This window comes from Misgurnus anguillicaudatus, chromosome 17 (genome assembly GCF_027580225.2).
Source record: "Misgurnus anguillicaudatus chromosome 17, ASM2758022v2, whole genome shotgun sequence".
Classification (NCBI taxonomy): domain Eukaryota; kingdom Metazoa; phylum Chordata; class Actinopteri; order Cypriniformes; family Cobitidae; genus Misgurnus; species Misgurnus anguillicaudatus.
This window is the reverse complement of record NC_073353.2, coordinates 38,324,402-38,347,606: the sequence shown is the minus strand read 5'-3', so window position 1 is coordinate 38,347,606 and position 23,205 is coordinate 38,324,402. Positions and strand designations below refer to the sequence as shown.

General features: G+C 33.9%; 2 protein-coding genes across 2 annotated transcripts; one reads left to right on the top strand and one right to left on the bottom strand.

Moving 5' to 3' along the window:
- Nucleotides 1-4,788: 4,788 nt before the first annotated feature.
- On the bottom strand, nucleotides 4,789-10,289 carry LOC129450831 (uncharacterized). Its single transcript, XM_073854728.1, has 8 exons — nucleotides 10,216-10,289; nucleotides 9,945-10,007; nucleotides 9,536-9,628; nucleotides 9,282-9,374; nucleotides 9,028-9,120; nucleotides 8,774-8,866; nucleotides 8,087-8,182; nucleotides 4,789-7,233 (listed from the first exon to the last, which is right to left on the bottom strand). The coding sequence occupies exons 3-8, from the start codon at nucleotides 9,575-9,577 to the stop codon at nucleotides 5,038-5,040; spliced, it is 2,613 nt and encodes an 870-aa protein (XP_073710829.1). The 5' UTR covers nucleotides 9,578-9,628; nucleotides 9,945-10,007; nucleotides 10,216-10,289; the 3' UTR covers nucleotides 4,789-5,037.
- Nucleotides 10,290-10,677: 388 nt separating this feature from the next.
- Nucleotides 10,678-18,378, top strand: LOC129450816 (uncharacterized). The gene is made up of 9 exons (XM_055213832.2): nucleotides 10,678-10,786; nucleotides 10,922-10,997; nucleotides 11,818-11,883; nucleotides 12,722-12,781; nucleotides 13,070-13,240; nucleotides 13,316-13,394; nucleotides 13,477-13,589; nucleotides 16,990-17,179; nucleotides 18,120-18,378. Exons 2-9 carry the CDS (start codon nucleotides 10,974-10,976, stop codon nucleotides 18,242-18,244), a joined length of 828 nt encoding a protein of 275 aa, XP_055069807.2. The 5' UTR covers nucleotides 10,678-10,786; nucleotides 10,922-10,973; the 3' UTR covers nucleotides 18,245-18,378.
- The last annotated feature ends 4,827 nt before the right edge of the window (nucleotides 18,379-23,205 follow it).

Here is a 23,205-nt window from a genome sequence, read left to right as displayed (position 1 = left end):
AACACTAATACTAATCCTGCAGTCTGATTGGTTAATGAAAATGTTGATCCAGGAGGATCACATCTTACTTGGTGATATCACGTTCACCCTCAAGGTAACACTTTCCTAACAAACCGATCGTATGCACACAGTACCGTAGAATTGACTTTAAAGAGAGTTTGTTCCTGAACAATCAAACCTTTATACTTTTATAATGTCAAGTTTATTTTGTTTATTGTGTTATGTACGCATTTGTTATGAGATGATAAATGTCAGTTTATTGTGTGTAGTTTAAAGTGGTTGTAGTATTTCTTCATCAGTTTGGAGTGATAAGACAGTCAAGAACTCCAAGCATATTTACATCATTTTCATTTTGGGTTTGTACAGTATGTAGTTGTTGTTGTTGTTGTTTAAAAAGGCTTCTCTGAAAGGTGTCGTCTCAGTTATGTTGGTCTGGTTTACAGTAGATGCACATAAACATGAACTCAAACCACTGTGAGTATCAGCACGGACAGATTTCTGATCGTTTTTCAGGTTCTGGTTTTGTACTATTAGTGGTTCTTTCTTGTGTCATGAATATATTCACAGATCAGACATTGTCTCATTGTGAAGTGATGCTAAAACCACACAGAGACCTGATCTCACAGCAGATGTGATGATGGTTCTGTGTGGATTGACTGAAGGTCAAAGGTGTTCAGACCTTCACACTGTCCTACAGAGTTTAATCAAACCCATCTGATCTAAACTCTACAGGACAGACATCCACCACCTGAAGATCTGGACACCCCTGACCTAAGTGTGACACATGACACGACTCATGTATCAATACAAACAAAACATTTGATTTGAATGTATATATTGTTTGTTTATTGGTATTTATTTTATTTTGACCATTTTATTCTGTGATCCAAGCAAAGAGAAGCAAAAATAAAAGTGAGATGATTGACACAAGGTGAGGAAAATCAGTCTGTTTCATCTACAACAATATTGATATTATTTGTTGTTATTTTACAGTAATGAGGAGCAAATAGGTCGTATGGTACACACATTTGTTGTTATAAGTTATTTGTTGTTAAATGTTAGATACGGGGTGATTTCAGTTGTGACCAGTAAGTCGTACGCTCTTACTTAGTGTTTGGTTTGAACACTTCAATATGATTCCAATTTTGAAGTGATTTTGAAGTGAGCAGGATTATTTTAAACACCTCTGCTGGATTCATCATAACCAACCTGGTCTCACTGTTAATACGTATCTTTCAAAAACACAAAACATAGTTTCATGTCTGTTTAAATAGATGCTGAAGTGTACAATGTAGACATTTGCAACATTTAATCGTAGTATTATTATGTGTTTACAACTACAAAAGTAAAACATTTACAAATCTTTCATGTCATATCCATGTTACCCCCCTAACCCTAAACCCAAATCCTTTTATAGACCATTTCTAAAGATGTACACAACACTGCTCCAGAAGCACTTACTGTTTCAGTTTGTGACTGTTTTTTTTATTTCACACATATATCATTATCTTTAAGATGTTTTTTTAACTTTTTGACTCAGTTCTATATGTTCTGTTGGTTGTATTTTAACCCAACGTTTATCTAGTGTTAAAAAACTGAAAGAGGACGTGCTTCTGGACCATCTTTTGAAATGGTCTATACAAACATTGTAAAATACATAATATTCTGACAAATATGTAGGACAATGTTAGTTACAATATAGCATTTAAAAGATATTTTAAGCCACTAATACAGTCATACCCAAAACAGTAAAATAAAATCATGTAGAGTTAGAAATAAAAATCATTACAGACAGACAGAAGAGTAATCACAGTCATTTATTTATTGTGAAATTTTAAAAGCAAAAGTAGTTAAAATGCTGATTTGCTGCAAACAAGGTCCTCTCTGGAGTTTATAAAGTACAGAAATATTAAAGTTATTAATCTATGATAACATTAATCCGGCTTCTTTCTGACAAGGTGCGCATTTCAAATGTGAAAAAAATACATTGACTACAAGCCAGCAATGTCGCAAATCTGTGAAGAGCCAAAATGATGAGTGTTTGATATCAGTTCTGTTGTAAAGCTTCATGAGGCATAATATTTGAATTAAAAGTCATACTGAATGTGAGATTGGCCCTTTACGGTCGCTGATGTTTGCAAGATCGCTGGATAAAGGGCTGAAATTAGTAAATGGTTAAATGATTACAGAAATGTTCTTCATTTTAAGGTTTTAAAGTGTAGTCTTGTTTAATATTGTTTAATTCTCGGAAAGTCATGAACATTTCATTAGATAAGTATTATTATTAATAATAATAATAATGAATAGGAATAAGTACAAATCTGTAAAGCTGTTAAATAAATAATTAATTAACATATTAGTCCTGTCAACATGTCGTTCTAGTGTATATAAAAACCGTAAGTAAATGTAGGTGTGGTACAACAACCACACTTTAGGTATAACACACATGTATTCTCATGAGATCATAAGAGTTGAAGTTCATCATCAGTCAGGTTTACATGTGTAGGTGTTTATGACTTCAGCTCGGTCTGGTTTTCCTCGTGTACAGTAAGGAAACGCTGCTGTCTGATTCTTGTGCCAGACCAACTCGAGAAGTTTCATGAGAAGTTCAGCAGGTTAAAATCCGGCTCTAAATCCACCACAGAAGATCCTATTTCATTCTTAAAGGGACAGTTCACCAAGAAATGAAAATACTCTCATCATTTATTCATTCTCATGTTGCTACAATCCTGTATACATTTATTTGATCTGATGAACATAAAGAAATATATTTTAATGAATGTTTGTAACCAAACCAATCAGAGGCCCCATTGACTTTTTTCCTACTATGGAAGTTCAGCCTCTGATCGGTTTGGTTACAAACATTTCTCAAAATAGCTTCCTTCATGTTCATCAAAACAAAGAAATTGAATTAAACAAATAAATTATTTCGGTATTTGACTTACTCTTACCTAGATAGAAAATGTTTATGTTAGAGTTTATTGTATGTTTTTGTTAAAGCATGCATCAATAATATAACTATAACTAACATACACTAATACAGTAATTGTAATAAAATGTCATCCTTATTTTATTAAAAAAATAAAATAACGTGAGTTTGGAGCAACATGAATGAGTGTAAATGATGTCTGTTTGTAAGTGTTATAGCAGATTCAGTTTTGGCTTCATGTTTCTGTCTGTGAATGTCATCCTGACATCAGAAAAAATGTTTTCATTTCTATACAACAGAAACATATGTTGCTATGTTAATATGTCATAAATACTTTAATCCATTGACATGTATTCAGTTTTAATTAAATAGTTCATTAAGATTGTTTAAGAGCAGATCATTACTGAGAATATAATCTCTTTATAAAGACTCGGCTGGTTTGTTTTTTAATTGACAGTTTTAATTCATTCAGTTCCTCACATTAATGAATAATAATCTGCTTTAAGTGTTCAGCTCTGGAGTCTCTGGAGATTTCAGCCTCCCCTTGTGAAAAAAAAGTGTGCTTAAGTGTATTGAAAACATACTTTTTGTGTGCTTAAAATAATAAAAATATACTTTTTGAGAAGTGCATTTGCTGATAATATAATATAATTAAAATTAAAGACAACTTAAGTGTACTTAAAGAGAATGCACTTTAATGCCACTATTTATTAATAGATTTAAGTGCACTTTTTAAAAATGCACTTTGTAATAATATGTAATTAATTATAACTTTAAAAAAGTACACTTTCTTCACAATATTTATAAACACATTTTAATGCACTTTTAAAAATGCACTTTGTAATAATGTCTAATTAAGGTTAACTTAAAGTAAGTACACTTTCATCATAATATTTATAAACACACTTAAGTGCACTTTTTACAAATGTACTTTGTAATTATATTTAATTAATTTTAACTTATAGTAAGTACACTTTCATCACAATATTTATAAAAACATTTTAGTGTACTTTTAAAAATGCACTTTGTAATAATGTCTAATTAAGCTTAACTTAAAGTAAGTACACTTTCATCACAATATTTATAAACACATTTTAGTGCACTTATAAAAATGCACTTTGTAATAATGTCTAATTAAGCTTAACTTAAAGTAAGTACACTTTCATCACAATATTTCTTAACACACTTAAGTACGCATTTTACAAATGCACTTTGTATTAATGTCTAATTAAGTTTTACTTAAAGAAGGTACACTTTCATCATAATATTTATAAACACACTTAAATGCACTTTTTAATAATGTCAAACTAAATGTTACTTAAAGAAAGTATAGTTTTATGACAATATATGCACTTTGTTATAATGTCTAATTAAGTTTTACTCGAAGTACACTTTCATGACAATTTAAACATTTAAATGCACTTTTTAAAAATGTTTACTTAAGTTTTTCTTAAACATACATTTTAAACCATTATAATTTTATAGTGTGTATTGACAAATATACTAAAATAATAATTTTAATAGAAAACATGGAAAATAATACATTTTTATTTCAAATAAAGTGTGTTGTCCAAAATTATTTTGTTACTGTATTTCAAATGTGTTAAGTCTATGTTGTTCTAAGTCAATTAAACCCACATTTAATTGCATTAATTGCGAGCAAAGTTAAACAAATCTAAACAAAATTAATTTACATTTAAATTCAGTTAAAATACATTTATTTAGATTAGATGAGACTATAAAAATTATTGTCTTTTAGGTGAATGAGTCAAATTTTGTGAACTCACAGAGTCTAACAACACAATGTGTTGTATATCTGTAAACAAAATCATTTCTAAATCACAAAGCACACAGCATAGTTGGTTGATATGTAATTTTTTTTAATGATCTCAGTACTTACATGTGTTATCATACACTTATTCCTTTATTATTTACAATGAGTATATACAGCACAATTTTACAAAGGATTATTATAACATTTCTATTCAGTCAAAGAAACTATTTAGCTTGTCAAGTCTTCATTCTCACAAAAAGCATTTTTCTGATGGTGTAATTTAAATCTAGTTGTATGGTATTTTCACCCAATTCAGCTATACTCTACAAACCCTTCAGTCCCTTTCTACATTATTTGGGAGAGGTATAACAAATGTGCAGTCCTGTATTTTTACCATTACACATTTTCTTTTAAATGAGTCAGTGTTCACAGCATACACATGACTGTTTTCAGACACCTCATACACAAACTTGGATGAGATGTTCAATTGAATGTCCCTACACAATGGTCTTCTTGACTTTACAAGATTCTGCACAACTACACAGCATTTTTTTCCACCATCACTGTCTGAAGCACTGGTGACAGTTTCATAAGAAACTAAGCTCAAGACTTTACAAAATGTTCCATCTTTTAATTCTGCAATAGAATTATTTCTTTTCTTTAATCTGCTGTTAGCTTCTGCATGATACAGTGCCTCACCAATTATGAAACGAGTGTAGGATTTACAGTTACACACTATACCACCATTCAATTCTTCTATGGCAAAGACGTGTGATGGACTTACAGTTTCAGAATGAGGACCAAACACAGTGACATTTCCAGTCAGATTTTTCGCTTTACAACTCATGGAATTACTATTTTGAAGTTGGGAGAAGAGGTCTTTTAGATTATCATCTGTGTTGACTAAACATTTTTCCACCCTTTTTCGCAGACTCTTCCATCTAAGGAATGTCTTCACCATTTGAGCAGGGACATGAGTAGTCCCATGGAAGTACTTTAATAAAGTACCATTGAAAGACTCAAATGAAAATGTTGATGTTGCCCACAAGGGACCCCAGTTCTTAACACTGGCTGCAAGGTGTGTCAACAGGTGTACATTGAATGACACATTCTTAATACCATACAGCACCTCAAACTGAATAACAAACTTCTTCAGTGCTATTTCTGCTACACTGACTTCACAAAGTTTCACCTGCTGTTGAAGAAGTATATGCAAAGCAAAAACTAAAAGAAACAGGTGGTTCCAAAACTTCTTCTTTAGAACACCATTGAGAATAGGCAAAGAATAAAAAAGAAGAAATGACCGCCATTCTGATGCTTTCCAGTATTTCCTGTCTTGTAGTGACCTGGGTGTTCTTGTTATCTCTACCGGGGGTTTTATAGCCAGCAGTTCTTGGTCAATAATGTCTGCTTTCGTGCCTATGTACCACTCTTTGTTGTGATTATTGGAGTCCAGCCACAGAGTTGCCAGTTGTCGAGTGACACCAAGACAAACACTGTGCTGATATTCTGGTACAAAACCATTAATTATCTGAAACTTTTCTAGTCTCATCAGTTCTGTTGGGCCTTTTACACCCTTGACTGGCAGTTGTACGGTAGCTGCCATAGCATGGTTGTAATGTTCTGTTTCAGATCGGAGAAGAGGCTCTGGTCTTCTGTATGGATAAGGACCTCCACCTATATGATAGCAGAAATCACACCCATATTGTCCATTGAATTGTTTTGTGTTTCTTAGGAGTGGGCGGGCAACTGAGTCAGAGCTACAAATTAGTGCATACACCTTAGAAATATGCTCTACATTTTGTGAATCTTTCCAAATGAACCCTTCCCTCTCAAGAGAACACAGCTCATTCACAAAAGGGGTTAGCAGAACAGACATGATTGGTTTCTTTTCACCAAACCAAATACATGGCAAACAGATGTTGTTTTTTCTGTCCGCTGGCCCTAGTTCTATTACCTGACATTGAACAGGCCACACCTGGTAATTTGAGCTTCTGAAAATGGGAATTCCATCACAATTCCACAGTAAGCTTATGTCACAATCACCTAATTGCCCATTTTCTCTCAATTTTCTATATTCAGCTCCACACTGTATGTCATTTATTACATCTTTCTCAGCTGTAGTGTGCCTTGACAAAGTTAAACTTGGATTTTCAAGAATGTCTTTGAGCTGTGATGACAAGCTCAATACTAGAAAAAATGAGCCATTTTTCAGATTAGCATCTGCATCAAATGCTGCCTTACAGACAGCACAATGCATCAGGCTTTTCTCTCTTGTTCCTAAGTAGTTACAACATGACACACAGTAAAAATGAGGTTCATAATGACCAAACTCACCATATGATTTGTTAAACAAGTATACAGTTTCCGGTACCAATCCTGGAAAATGTTCATTAAAAATTTTTAGAAGATGTTCTAAGGCAACTCCTGTTAGATTATGTCGTAACACATATGACATCAACAGCAGCAAACTCTGGCCTTTGGTAAGAGATGATCCAGGATACAGCAACTCATCACCGTTATACGGCTCCTAAAAAGGACATGCACAGATTTTTAGGTATTTATTTTTCCACGTTTATATTAATAGCATACCTTACATTAGTAAAATAATTTTATGTAAATTATCTCATAAAAAATCAATGTATATATATATATATATATATATATATATATATATATATATATATATATATATATATATATATATATATATATATATATATATAAAACGGTTAGTTCCAATCCTTGATTCTGATTGGTCAATAGGTATGCTTTATTCACAAAAAAACACTGCTATGATCGCTTCACCCAACGGTTCTATTTAATATCACTGCGCCCTTAGCAACACCCTTAGCAACACATAAACATATAATGAGACAAAGTTTGAGAACAGTTTGTTGTTTTTATTTGAGCTTTCATGTTGTTGTTTGCAGTCAGGGACTATTTTTTCTAGCGGAAGGAATGCTTTTATTGATTTAACTTCATGAAAGTTGCACTAATTTTTTTTTTACTTTAATATTGTGTGGTAACCGTTTTATAAAAGCAATATTGAATAAGGTACTCGAGGCAAGTGCTGTATCGTGCCGTATACAGCACAGCCTCTTGTACCTTATTGCTTAAGTATATGTGTGTGTGTGTGTGTGTGTGTGTGTGTGTGTGTGTGTGTGTGTGCGCGCGCGCGTGTGTTATTGTTTTTTTTCTGACAGATTTTCATGCTTAATTTGATCTGCTGTGGGGCAGAATGGTTTGTTGATATGATTCATAGTTACAGGAATTATGGATTTGATCAAACAATACCTTAAAATAGCCAATAAGACATTTCCAGAATATGATTTAACTTTAGTGGGGTTTTTTGACAGTGTCTCTATAATCAATGCATTTACCTGTGATTTGCTGCTTTGAAACTCTACAACTCTATCTGGTAGTCTCTGGGTGGCATCAGACAGGGTCTCCTCATAGTGATGCTCAGTTAAGGTTGTCTGTATGATGAAAAAAAACAAATTAAACAAATGTCTATTATATTTTTGCATTAACATAAAAACACACATTAATGGCAGTCTGGTGGTCACTGTTGATTTGTAGTAAACCGTATGACTGTTTTGGTATTTCAGTACATTAAAGGAACGTTACAAAAGGACTTTAAACCAAAATAATAACTCAGGAGTTGCCACTGAAGACATTCACAGAATTTACAGTTTCAAGAACTCACACACACATGTTGGTTCACTATATAACATCTACCAGTAAAGGTACCCATAATGGATACTTGCAAAACACTATTTAATTAAAATCCTGTTTTGGTTGATTTAGAAGCCTTTTTACATGCTTATGACCAGTAATATGCGCTCAGAATATTGTTTATCATCATACTTCTCTATATATGTAAAGACATTTGTCCCTCAAAAGACACAAATACAAACACACAAATGGCAATCATGTCACAATACCTGCAATGTGCTGCTGTTACTATTCTATTGTGTTTTGTCAATAATTCACAACTTTAAACATGCATTGATGGGTATTTGTGTCACTGTAAACTGATGTGGTCCATCACATGTGTGTAATATTACCTGTGATGTGTTGCTTTCCAACGGCTCGGGTTGCTCATGCATAGGATCAATCTGGGGGAAATTCTCCTCATAGCTTTCATCAAGTAAGGTTGTCTGTATTATCGTACGTATTGAAAAATATATAAAATTAGCATTTTATAAATTTGGCAAAGTTTATACAATTAGATTTTTGTTGATATTTCACAACTTTGAACATGCTTTGATAGTGATATCACTGTAAACTGATGTGGTCCATCACATGTGTGTAATAGTACCTGTGATGTGTTGCTTTCCAACGGCTCGGGTTGCTCATGCATAGGATCAATCTGGGAGAAATTCTCCTCGTAGCTTGCATCAAGTAAGGTTGTCTATATTATCGTATATTTTGAAAAATATATAAAATTAGCAATGTATAAATTTGGCAAAGTTTATACAATTAGATTTTTGTTGATATTTCACAACTTTGAACATGCTTTGATAGTGATATCACTGTAAACTGATGTGGTCCATCACATGTGTGTAATAGTACCTGTGATGTGTTGCTTTCCAACGGCTCGGGTTGCTCATACATAGGATCAATCTGGGAGAAATTCTCCTCGTAGCTTGCATCAAGTAAGGTTGTCTATATTATCGTATATTTTGAAAAATATATAAAATTAGCAATGTATAAATTTGGCAAAGTTTATACAATTAGATTTTTGTTGATATTTCACAACTTTGAACATGCTTTGATATTGATATCATTGTAAACTGATGTGGTCCATCACATGTGTGTAATATTACCTGTGATGTGTTGCTTTCCAACGGCTCGGGTTGCTCATGCATAGGATCAATCTGAGGGAAATTCTCCTCGTAGCTTGCATCAAGTAAGGTTGCCTGTATGATCGTATATATGAAAATGTCAATAATGGTGTCCACTCTGATAATATATACTGTTTTTCTTATGTGGTCTTCTGCAATGAGGGTAAAAATACATCCAAAAGATTATACTAAATTGCTTCTGATGTCAACACATCTAACTTCACAAAGTTAAACTAAAGATATGGATACCTTTTCAAGACAATAAATGCAAAAGCTCATTCCAAAATCTAACATGGATTACATGTCAAAAGGTGAGACATCTAAGGATATTTAAAATAATTATGTTAAACTACATAAGGGATTTTGAAAATTGGAAGCATAAGTTACTCACCTGTAGCACTGGCTTTCTACATGAGGTAAGGGTAGCCTCATTGTGAAGTGACTGATTTAGGACCTTAGACAAAAATTAAATAACATTATTACATTGTACATCACTATTGAATGTATAAGTTAAATGTAAAACTTATTTGTGTTTATGTACGTGTGTCTTTAAACTCATTTTGTATCATTTTATAAATGAAAGTAAAATATTTGCATTGTTTATGAACCAGCAATAACAGCAAAAGTGGGCATATACATATAAAAAAGAAACAAATTCTTACCTTTGACTGTGTGCAGATAAGGTCTGGACATATGTTCTCTTTATCTAAGAAATGTTTATAGGTCCTTCTATTTGGAACCTGACATATTAAATGAGATATGTGTCAGTTACATAGCCTCTTTAAATATCATATTAAGTAAAATAAATATTAATAAATATAAATATTATAAATATTAAGGAAACGCATTTAGCTTTATAAAGGTAAAAATAATATAATTAAAATTCATCAACAACATCAATAATAATAATAATAATAATTACTTGCCTTTTTTTTCCTATACTTGTTTGCCCTTGGTTCAGAGTCATCGTTGCTTATATATGTTTTATACTTCCTTTTTGTACGATTCATGATGACTTCTAACTTAACGATTTGTAAATTCTCCTTAAATATCTCTGCATTGGCCCGAATTTCCCGGTCAAATTTTGAATACAAACAGCCAATGACGTGAAGGCGCATGCGCGATCGCGCGTAATTGGTCCAATTGAGAATCACCATAACAGCTAACCTAACGAGTCGTCGACGAACATCTGTGCAGGACAGTGTGCATTTGCATCCTGGCTGACGCATTAAGGTAAATGTTACTAAAATATTGAGTATTGACATATGTTTTGATAAAACGATGAATGCAAAAGAAGAAAACGTCCGTTCTTCGATTTCTGTTGAGTTGAAACATACATTTATTTGCACTATATTTTTCTTAAACAAGGTAACTTCGACTTGATCAGCAACTTGTGTGACCCTTAAAGGATTGACTAAAGATGAAAACTCAGAGGAAAGGAAAGGTTTGTCAAACGCTTTAATATTATATTTGTTTATATGGATGCACCCCCTCCCCATTTATCCGTGGAACGTTAATGATTAATGTGTAACGTTAACTGTTTTATGTGAAAAGACTTCAGAACTTGGATAAAAACATATCCTATTAAAAAGTAACATTACAGTTTAACTAAATTTCAAACGTTTTTATGAGTGCTGAATTGTATTTCTGTTTTAAAATGTGTAACGTTTTTGTAAAAAGTCTATGTCATTGTCTTATAACACATAATATGCACATGACCGCCTACTGGCGTATTTATGTAAAAATAAAGAAATGGTCTCTGAACGAATCAGTGAACAAATCTGAACGAATCATTTTGGTGAACGAACTGAAAATGAACGAGTCACTAAGATGAACGAAAATTTCCATCACTAATGCACGACCGCCACCGTTGATCTGAAACATATCGGGTTTAGTATCTTTGGAAAGCTCTGTTTATCCTGCATGACGCTTTGTGATTCAAATATAAACTCTTCCTTTGAATCAGCAACCAATCGTAAAAGTTCAAGGTTGAGTCTAGGGTGAGAGCGCAATATCATTGGCTGTGTTTCAATGCTGTTTTCTCAAAATTACTTTTCTCTCCCACTCTTAACACAAACTCTCCACTTCAGAAGCACTTACATACAGCAAACAAGGAACATAGCAATACGCATGTTAAATGTTATGAAATAAGTGATTACATAAATGTTAAGTGCACTACTAACTCAGTAATCTGATACTGTGTTCCAGCTGTGTGATTCAAATACCCTGTTTAACTTACTTGTTAACTTCTTCTAATTGTAAAGGTTCTCTTTAAAACCTCACGCATGGAAGCCGCTGGATTACGAGCTAATCCAAAGAAATCAGCAAAGGTATGTGCATTTGTGCATAAAGTTAATTTGAATTAAAAACATCCTAAAGCATTCTATTCTAAAGACATCTGGCATTGCCGAATTGTAAAGATTTTGAAATCTACATTTTTCTTAATTGGTCTTCAGAAACTATTTCTAAAAGCAACAACCTAGAGGTTCACCCTACTAAATAAGTCAGATGTAGGAAAGCTGTTTAATTAGATACATTAAGTGACGTCGCATCTGACGCACAGAAGCGAATGGCACATGTTGCTATGCTTAGTGACACATCTGGAATTCATTGGCATGTGCCACCGACATTTTCGCAACACACTGACATGACACCTGAATAACACATGACACAGTGAATAACAACCATATGTTGTGACACTTCCACTAGTGACTGACAGACGAGCAGCTTTACTGACAAAATTGTGACACTAGTTCTAAAAAATAGCCTAATTTTGTGATATTTTAAATGAAACGCATTAAAGTCATTAATATTTGTTTTAAACATGTTATCCATTCCACATATGTTACTGTAAAACTTCATTTTAACATGCAGCATCATGTAAAACTAAAGGTTTACTGTGACTCAGTGTCATTGAGATGTCAGTGGCACATGGCAATGAAATCCGGTGTCACTAAGCATAGCAACATGTACCATTGGCTTCTGTGCATCAGTTGCCACATCACTTAATGTTAATACAGCTAGTTGTTACCTATCTAGTCAACTAAAATATAAATTAATCCATCTCTTTTGATTAATAGACAGGCAATATCCATTTATAATCTTTTGTTTGTTTACTAATAGGCTATATATACTTTTTTTGTTTAATATTATTATACTTTTTTACAGGCACTTGAATTGACTGATTCAACTCCAAAGCAACCGCAACAGAGAGATTTAACAAGAGCTGTAATTATTATCATTATTATTATTATTATTATTAATAAACTTTATTTAACCAGCTGAATGTAAGAGACTGGTATCACAGGATTATGTCACAATGATAGAGATTAACTGTTTCCATACAATGGCTGTAGATAGTGCTTTAACTTAAAACTTGAAAAGGGTACACAGAGGTGTGACAGCTTTTGCATTTCTGGATGAAGGACATTCTTATATTGATTGTAATCACAAAATTCTTACTTTGTAGTGATAGATTGTCTTGAAATGTTGACCATGACACTGTCCTGTGCTAAGACCCTGACAAAACAGGCAGCCACACATATGGTTGATGCCCTGAAGGAGGACCTGAGAAAACAAAAAGTACCTGATCCTAACACGGCCCCACCACTTTACGAGTCAGACTCAGACTCTGACGCGACAGCCATTGATGCAGAATCCTCTCCCATGCAGGAACCACCCAGAAATGTAAGTGTTGCAATAAATAATATAAAAATAATTATTTTATATTAAACACAATGCTGAAATCTCTTTCTCTTACAGCTTGAAACAGAAAGTGAAGATGATAGCTCATCAAAAGAGACACCAAAGCTTGACAATGAGATTCTCAGTGCATTGAAAGGTATTTATGATGAAGTGTAGTTTGTTTTGTAGTTGACAAAGACATAAGTTATATATAATTTTCATTATGTTTGTATCACTAGAGTTGCCAAAGGTGGTAAAAACACTGAAAGATATAGTGGCGACCATGAAGGTGGCTCCAGCCTCATCAAGTGAAGTGCAACATGCAGAAGTCGTATCACCACCAGCAGAAATGGTATAGATACATGCACAGATATGTTTCTCATGTTAAAGGGATACTCCATCGTTTTGTCATACTAAACTTTATTATTACCTTAACTAGGAATAGTTGATACATACCTCTATCATGTTAGTGCGTGCACTTAATCGCCTGTTTTATATAAGGAAAACGTTGATGTGTTTGGTAGGGGTGTGACGAGATCTCGTGCTACGAGATCTCGCGAGATTAAATATGTATCGCAAAATCTCGCGAGATTAAGTGTGTCTCGCGAGATTTCTTGTGTAGGTGAAATTCTGGCCGTTTCTCAAATAAAAGACTGCATCCTTCGAAGGTCGCATTTTTAAACTGCATTTACTTTATAAAGACTGTCTTATTAGAGACTACTAACAATTATAAAGTTTACTAATAATTTAGTTAATCGCAAATTGTTGTAATATGCTCACGACTTGCGAATGTAATGCTCAGTTAATGATCTGAAATAAACCTTAATGACGTATGCAGCCTGCATATGCGACCTCCGGAGGATGCAGCTTTCTGTTTGACCCTTTTAGGTGCCAGTTACACCAAAAGCGTTTATGGCAGTTGCAGGCGCCTTTTTTAAATGATATTCTATGGGCATGGAGCATTTGCGCGCTGTTTATGCGCGCTGAGCGCCTTGCGGTGTTTCCTTTGAAGGAACGCTGAGAGCGGAGAAGCGCCCAACGTCATTCGCGTCTTTCCATTGTCCACTCGAATGAGGGGAGATGCGGGCCTTACGTTGTGGTGAGGGAAGTTTACAGTTGCTTTGAAGAACCGGACTCCACTCGCTCACTCTCTCCTGCGTGTTTATGCATCTCTCACCCTCAAACAAGGTCAGAGCAAGCGTCATCTTTTTAAAGTTTCTGCTAATATGACAGTTAACAGCAAAAGAGCGCACGCTTCAATATTTGATTGACAAGACAGCTGACTAGGTGGTTGCCTAGCAACATTAAAAGCCGCGTCGACTCGCACTGCTCTTTTTTAAAAAAGGCAGTGCGTCGCGCCTTGCGTTTCCAAGCGTTTAAAGCGTGGTTGGTGTAATTAGCCTCTTACAGTGCATGCATTATATTCTGTATTTTACTGCATTTGCTTTTTTGTTTGGGTTTCCATTTCCAATAATGTTCATTTGGGAGCTCGTATGAAGTCTGAGACGTGTTGTGTTTGTCTGTTGATCACTGTCAGATGTGAAGTCTCAGCAGATTAAACCATCACAGAGTTTACATGATTTAATGTCTGCATGTTCAGAAATGGACATATATTAAATATTCAAATAGATTTAAACATTGTTTGGCTAAAAAATAAGCGTTTCTCTCCGTCTAAAGTGAAAGTGAAGATAGCGTCCGCGAGAAGAGTCAACTATCTCCCCCTGCAGGCACTTGTTATAATATATACATAATGCTTTTTATTTATAGACCACAAATGTAATGTTTTTGTTAATGTAATGTTGTTTAATGTAACTTGGTTTTAATACTTTATTTGAACCAATTATTATTGCATCTTCGTTATTATGTAATTTTAAAGGCTACTGCTCACTTGGGTCTATTTTTATTACCCAAAAATAACAAATTACTTCATTATCAGTTAGTAAAATAATTGTTAGGGGCAGTCCTTGATTAGTTAAAACATTTAAAAATAACATGATTTCAGTTTCTTATCCATTTATTTTATCATCGAGGGTTTCTTAAAGTGTAAAAATATCGTCTCGTTCTCGTGAACCCAATCTCGTGTCTCGTCTCGTGGATTAAGTGTCTCGTCACACCCCTAGTGTTTGGTCATTTTTAACTTCATCTCTGTTTGGTACCATTGAATGAACTGGGCTAAGCTAAGTGCTATCAAAGTGTCGCTGCGTGCCACAGCGATTTAAGTGCATGCACTAAGATGATAGAGGTATGTATCAACTCTTCCCTGTTATGGTAATACCATAGTTTAATATGACAAAACGATGGAGTATCCCTTTAACATACTAAACATTAACACATACATACTTTATTCTTAAATGTAAGCAAACTACTAAAATTAAGTACATTATTGACAATGTTGTAAACAAGAAATATAAACTCAGCATAAAAAAGAAAATTAACTTTTTAAATGTCTTTATGTAGGTGTTTATCGGAGTTGGTACAAAGGTCCATCTTACAGGGATAGTTCACCCAAAAATGAAAATGATCCCATGATTTACTCACCTAGGATGGCATGATTAAGTCATCCTAGGTGTATATGGCATTCTTCTGTCAGATGAATACAATCGCAGTTATATAAAAAAAATTCTCCTGGCACTTCAAAGGTACAGTATATAGTGAGAATCAATATGTATATTTTTTGGATGTCTATCAAAGCGCATCTATTCATGATAAAAGTGCACCACAGTGGGTTAATTCAGGCCTTCTGAAGTGAAGCGATGTGTTCGTGTAAGAAAAATATCCATATTTAAAACTTTATATAGTTATTTTAAAATAACAAGCTTCCGGCCATAGACAAGTCGACTTGCAGCAAAAGACTATATGACTCAGATAGTAATTAATCTGAAAGAAGAATGTCATATACACCTAGGATGGGTTCAGGGTGATTAAATCATAGGATACTTTTCATTTTTGAATGAACTATCCCTTTAAGTTATAACCAACATGATCTCACAAAGTTCCGTGGGATGGTCACAGAATTTTTTGCAAATTTTTCCGTGGCATTCTCACGGATTGGTTACTCAACTGCTTTTTCCTATTTTCAAACCATTGTCATTTTGGTTAATGGTTAGATTTGGTGTTTGTGTTAGTATGTCACTTTAAGTATTGGTTTATACTATTTTTTTCTGATTTATTCTTTTATATTTTTTAAACTTTAAACCATTGTCACCTGGCGTTAGCTTTCGAGTTGGGTTTGGGTAAGCATGTCTTTTTATGTAAATCTAGCCCTAAACTGAAGCGAAAATAGTAAGAAAATAGGACAAAACAGTTGAGTAACCAACCTGTGAGAATGCCACAGAAAAGAAAGTATGTGATAGGGGCCACGGAAAAATGTGGAGATCCGTGAGAATGCCATGGAAAAATAAGCAAAAAATTCTGTGACTATCCCACAGAAATTCGTGAGATCAGGTGTCTTAAAGAGATAGATCACCCCAAAATGGAAGTTCGGTAATGATTTCTTCAGCCTTCAGTTGTTACAAACCTGTATACATTTCTTTATTCTGCCAAACACAAAGGAAGATATGAGTTGTTTGGAACAACATGAGAATAAGGAAATCATTTTAGCAAATTATCCTTAATTTATTGCAGTACCATGAAAAGGCTTTTTTTTTTCTTTTTCAGCGAGTGTATATATAATATAGCCATTGTTAATGTAATTGATGCGCGAACACACACTTCTGACACAATTGTTTTGTTTTTTACTTTTATCTAAATAGATGTCCCTGGGTGAAGGAATCACCATTCCAAAAAAGACATTCGAGAGATTGTCCAAGACCAAAATGTCAGTATTTACCCAGGAGCTGGCTGTTGTCATGTTTGGACACGATGTTCTGGCGACATCAAGTCTAACGGGCAAAAAAACTATGAAAACAGCACTGGACTCCATCAAAGTGAATGCCCTCATTGGTATGTTTGTTGTTTTCTTGATTTAAACATATGGCAGCTACACTGAATAAATGGTACCTAAAAAATATGTGCTTCATGTGACGGTAGTAGGGTTGCTGCGGTGACAGAATTTTCCCACGGGTTAATCAGCGCGTGACAAACCCGGTGATACCGGTATCAACGTGTGGGAGGGGCTTATAAATGCACATGGAGACGTGCACATTTTACTTTCACTTTTGAATTATGCAACTGTTCAAATGCAGCGCTTGCGTACACTGCCTCAAATCATGTATGAATTTGCGTGCAATGCGAGTGCAACAGCTGGTTTAATTAAGTGCTTGAGTCAATGTGCGCAGGTAATTCTCAAAGAACCAGCCAGTCCCAAGCAGAGCAACCGGCTACTTCTCCATAAAGCACTGCTTGAATGATGGGTTTATTATTTTCTTGATGAAAAAACACAACAAAACGATCTCGCTTATATTAAACATCATATATGTATATTATAACAAAAACTAGTAAGCACACGGCTTCTGCCATCGTCTGGTCAGTCAGGTAGCCTCGCACACTCTGATAGGAATAAATGAAATCTGACACCTGATGCTCTGTGACGTGACGCGTTCAGTTAGTGTTTGCTCTCTCTAACGAAACTAAATGATTCAATTACAAGAAAATATCAAAACATCGGTGATGGTGTCGCGGTGGGCAAGCGATCTAACTGGTGAGAGGCTGAAGCACCGGTAATCACCGTTTCAAAGACTATCGCGACAAGCCTAGACGGTAGCATTTAAATAATTTTTTTTTATTTGAATGCAGCATGTTAACTCCTTCACTGACAATATTTTTATTAAAAGTTAAAACCTCCACCTGAATTTGATGATTTTACCCAACTTTCATGACCCCCACGATATTTTAAACAGTGATTATCATATTCAATAAAATTATTTTATTTTTGTGTTCACAGATGCTGTGATTGCTCGTTTTCAAGGGACCACTCCTTCTCAAGTCAGGGCTGTACTTCGACAGAAGTGCAACAATGAGAGCTATGCCAAAAAAATTCAGGAAAGTGGTAAAGGCGATAAGAATTAAATGACCATTAGACTAAATTAACATACCCTTTGGTAGGTCACTTCAAAGTTCATGCAATTCGTTCTTTGTTGTCTGTTGAAATGTTTAAAAATAATAAAAGCTGTTTTATTGTTACTTTAAGCATTATGGTGTTTGTTTGTTTGCAATGCATTAAACTGAAATGAATTCATATTTAATTAAATAGATTTTTTTTCAGTATTTTTAGAAGCACATAACCATATTTCACATACAATAAAAGTAGTTAAAGTACTACATACTGTAGAAAGATGCATTGAAATCACTTTTAAGTCCAACTGATTGCATTTAATTTTATATATTTTAGTTTATTTTGCAAATATGTATTTGTATTAACATATTTTATTTCACATTAATTGCTTGTCAGTAGATTGAACAGTGCACTTAAAGTATATTTTAAAAACACTAGAAGCACATATAAAATTAGATATAAAGTTGTATTAAAGACCCACTTAATATGTTGAGAAAAAATCACTCTAAATGGCAAATTGGTTTTTATTTCAACTTAATATGTGATACATTTGAAATTAATTACACTTAATGTGCATTTAGTGCAACGAAAACATTGCATTTAATTCACATTTAAGTTTACTGTTAACTGACATTAAAGTGTATTTTAAGTCACATTAATTGCATGTGATTATATTGTGTAGGACACTTTAAGTATACTTAAAAAACACTAGATACAATTATGAAAGTAGATATAAAGTTGTATTAAAGTCCCAATTAAGTTGTTCAAAAAAATCACTCTTAATGGCAACTTATTACATTAAATTTCAACTTAATATATGATATATTTTAAATTAATTACACTTAATGTGCATTCAGTGCATTGAAACCATTGCATTTAATTCACAATTAAAATGATTGTTAACTGACATTAAAGTATATTTTAAATCACATTAAATGCATGTGATTATATTGTGTAGTACACTTTAAGTATATTTAAAAAAAAATAGAAGCAATTATGAAAGTAGATATAAAGTTGTATTAAAGACCCACTTAAGTTGTTAAAAAAAATCATTCTTAATGGCAACTTAATACATTTTATTTCAACTTAATATATGATACATTTAAAATTAATTACACTTAATGTGCATTCAATGCACTGAAAACATTGCATTTAATTCACACTTAAGTTTAATTTAAGTTTAATGTTAACTGACATTAAAGTATATTTTAAATAACATTAATTGCATGTGATTATATTGTGTAGTACACTTTAAGTATATTTTTAAAAACTAGAAGCAATTATCAAAGTAGATATAAAGTTGTAATAAAGTACCAATTAAGTTGTTCCAAAAAATCACTCTTAATGGCAACTTATTACATTTTATTTCAACTTAATATATGATATATTTTAAATTAATTACACTTAATGTGCATTCAGTGCGCCGAAAAGATGGCATTTAATTCACACTTAAGTGTATATAAATTAAAGTATATTGTTTATGTAATAAGTACACTTTATAAAAGTACACTTAAGCACACTTTTTTTTCACAAGGGTCTCTCTGCAGTTTTTTTAAGAATACATCAAGTGTGTTGTTCATTAAAACTGCCGGTGTCCTGCTGGAACATCATGTGGTGTCAGTTCTGACCTCATATAGGTCATCGATCCGGTTTCAGTCCACTTCAGATTCACATGGGTTTACACGCTCATCATTAATGACATAATTACACTCACAAATATAAACAGTGCATGTCATTTCTATCAGGTGTGTTTACAGTTTATTATGTCTTTTAGGTGTATCGCAGTGGATAGCAGGTACAATATGAGCTCTTGAATATACAATCATTGACAGCATGTGTTGATTATTAAAACCTTACACAGTATCCTCACATATGATCTGTGTGTTGTCACTGATGTCAGATGTAGGTAACAGTTCTGTTTCTGATCCATGCAATACAATACTGATATAATAATCATATACAGTAATGGCATAAGAGACTGTATGTAATATCTGTGATCAGCTGTAATACACAGATGATGATTCAGATATTTGCATGTTACTGAACTTGATCTCTTCTTAAGATGGAAATATAGCACAAAAACCTTTGGGTAAACTGGTTGGTTTGTATATAGATTGAAGAGTTTGGTGTTGAATCGATTGTATTTAAAAATCATAAATATTTTTGGGTCACTTGACATCCGGACCGCTATAGGAAGCGTGTCTAAGATAAAGTACTGTAGGCAGATCTGTAAGGTTTGGAAGAGAGCAGATGTGTCTGGTGAAGGCATTGAAGGTCTGTTGAAGGTCTTAGTGTAAACCCAGACACTACAGTCGTGCCTTCAAGAGGAAAACATTTATACCACAAATAATCACAAGATCTGCTACTGGTTGAACCCTCGGTTGTGCCAATAAAGCATCGCGTCGGATAAATATTTGATAGTTGAGTTTTTTTCTCATAATAGTTACTGTTGTAGTCTGCTGAGGATAAAAGCTGCCAGACGTTCTGTCAGGTCTCCGTGTCTGTGTTTGACTTAACAGAGATGATGGGAAATAAAATCTCATGCCAGCTTCTGGATCCAAAGAAAGACATTCCTGTGCTGATGGGTTCTGCTTGATCCAACACTCATCTGGACTGTAAATATTTATCTGTCATGTGCGAGACGACAGAGTTTCATTGGCAGCGTCTCAAACTCTGAGATAATGTGCTTCATTAATGATCGTCTATGTGAAGTTCTTTAGTTACCTGCTCAAATGATTTTTTTAATTAAAATTCCCCACAGTGAAGATGTGTTGGTGATTCCATCAGTTCAGGTAAGGAAGGATGTTTAGTCCTTATAACCAAACTTTCGACTATCATCATAACTTGTTATGGCCACGTTGCAGCTTCATGTGATCTCACAGATGTAGAGGCCGTGTGACTGCTGATTGACTGAAATATTTTATAAAATTTTATTTATATTGTTTAAATGTTTCAAAGCAGCTTAACATTAATAAAACCAGGAGAAACACAGAAAACCAGAGGACAACAAAACTAGCAAAGTAGAGCGGCAAAGATTAAACCGTACTAGTGAGCGTAGTAATAATGTAACGTATAGAAGAAAGATTAAGTTAAGCCAATGTCAGCTGACTCCCAAAGGGTTGGAAAAAACTCTTGTGGGAAAAAGTCTTAGGGAGAAAAAATCCCTGGAGACAGAGCCAGACTTCCGATCCAGTAGAAATAAAGCAGCGTTCATGAATGGGTTTAAACTGTGGATGGTTGTTTATGAAGCACCTCTGTGGTGTCTGGTTCGGTGATAATATGGTGGAGATCTTTGTGTTTAATAAATGAGTGCACTACATCATACACTGATATATTTTCTAGGATAACTGGACAGATTATATTTCTGAAATGGCACTGATTATGAATTAGATGTTGAAAGTGTTTCTGTATGACAGGTGATTGGAGAGATTGATGTCAGTGTTTGTTTGAACATAACACTCTCTGAAGAATAAAGACCAGTAATGTTATACATTTCAGATTGACTTTAACCAACATTTCTTCTTGCAGGATGACATCTGTTGGTCTTAAGTCTCATTAGATTTCAAACAGTACATTCATTATATGAGTAGATGAGCAGAGACCTCAGAGGAAACACTCGCTCATAAAGAGGAGCAGCAACTCTTCAAACTAATGTAAGTCATCCAACAGTCATTGGCTGATAAGAGTAAACTCGCATTATTTGTGTGACATTGCTATTGTCGTTTCATCAAATTACGAGGTCAGCTGTGTTGCACGCGCAACTTTTACGGTTATTTCACAGACTGCACACCCAAACAACAACTCCACCCGCTGCACAGAGAGCCTTCACAAGAGCTTTAAAGGTGCCGTAGAATGTAAACTGTATTTATCTAAGCAAAGATGAATAATTACAGCTCTGTACATGGTAATGACATATCATGAGCCCCATCACGATTGTTTCCTCCTCGTGCATGCAAAAGATCGCTGGAAAACAGACCAATCACAACATGACACCAACTGTGATGTTACAGTCGAGATGTAGCCTACACCACAACATTTAATTAATTACAATGTTGTTACAATGAAACAGTGTGAAAAAGTTGTGACTGCTGAGTTAGCACTATATGCTAGTTAATGCTATATGCTAGTGATTAGTTCTACTATTGACGTTACAGTTACGTCTTGCAGGTCCATACTGAAAAAAACACAAACTTATCACTCAGAAACGTCCATTAACAATCTCCAAACAATTGATTATTCCTCAAAATCTGATACAGACTCAAACATAAGATCTGTTTACACACACACAGAGCTACTGAAGGAGAAACAGCCAATCAGAGCAGAGCTCAACATTATTATTCATGACCCTTTCAAATAAGATAATAATAGACCATTTCATTATGAATAATTTACCAGATTATTATAATGCATTCTTTGGCACCTTTAATAAAGTTTACAGGCTCTTTGTTTATGTCAGTGAAATCACATGATTACAGTGATAAACTTACATTGGACTCAACAGTAACATTCAACATTTCAAACTTGTAGTCACAAGACTTTAAATTACATTGCTTGTTGAATTTTTTATTTGCATGTTTGTATGTGTCTATCATATAAATCCAGGTGATGTAAATGTTGAAACCTAACTGTTATTTGTATAACTAAAGAGTTTGTGTTTTATATCCAGTACTTCAGTTGCTGTTCTTACCTTCAGGATTGATGCAAGAAAGACAATAAACACATCACAGCACATTATTTCCCCTGATGTCCATAACAAATCCACAGCCCATAATGGCATTTTTGTCCTGACATCTCATCTTGTGTCAATGGGAAAAAGAAATAATACAGCTTTGGACATGAGGGCTAGAAGTTGTTGAACTCCTTCTTCAAATGTAGAATGAAAAACTCTATGTGTTCTCGTCCCTCCACCCACCATCCTTCCTATTAAAGTTAAACAGCGTTGAATGTTTTCCAGTGCTATTTGGCTATTGAAACA

Coding starts and splice junctions, on each gene's coding strand:
- LOC129450831 (XM_073854728.1), bottom strand. CDS start 9,577: ATGCATGAGCAACCCGAGCCGTTGGAAAGCAACACATCACAG. Junction 9,121..9,281: donor TGGAAAGCAACACATCACAG/GTACTATTACAC, acceptor ACGATAATATAG/ACAACCTTACTTGATGCAAG. Junction 7,234..8,086: donor TTCAAAGCAGCAAATCACAG/GTAAATGCATTG, acceptor TGTCCTTTTTAG/GAGCCGTATAACGGTGATGA.
- LOC129450816 (XM_055213832.2), top strand. CDS start 10,974: ATGAAAACTCAGAGGAAAGGAAAG. Junction 12,782..13,069: donor AGAGAGATTTAACAAGAGCT/GTAATTATTATC, acceptor TCCTGTGCTAAG/ACCCTGACAAAACAGGCAGC. Junction 13,590..16,989: donor TATCACCACCAGCAGAAATG/GTATAGATACAT, acceptor TTATCTAAATAG/ATGTCCCTGGGTGAAGGAAT.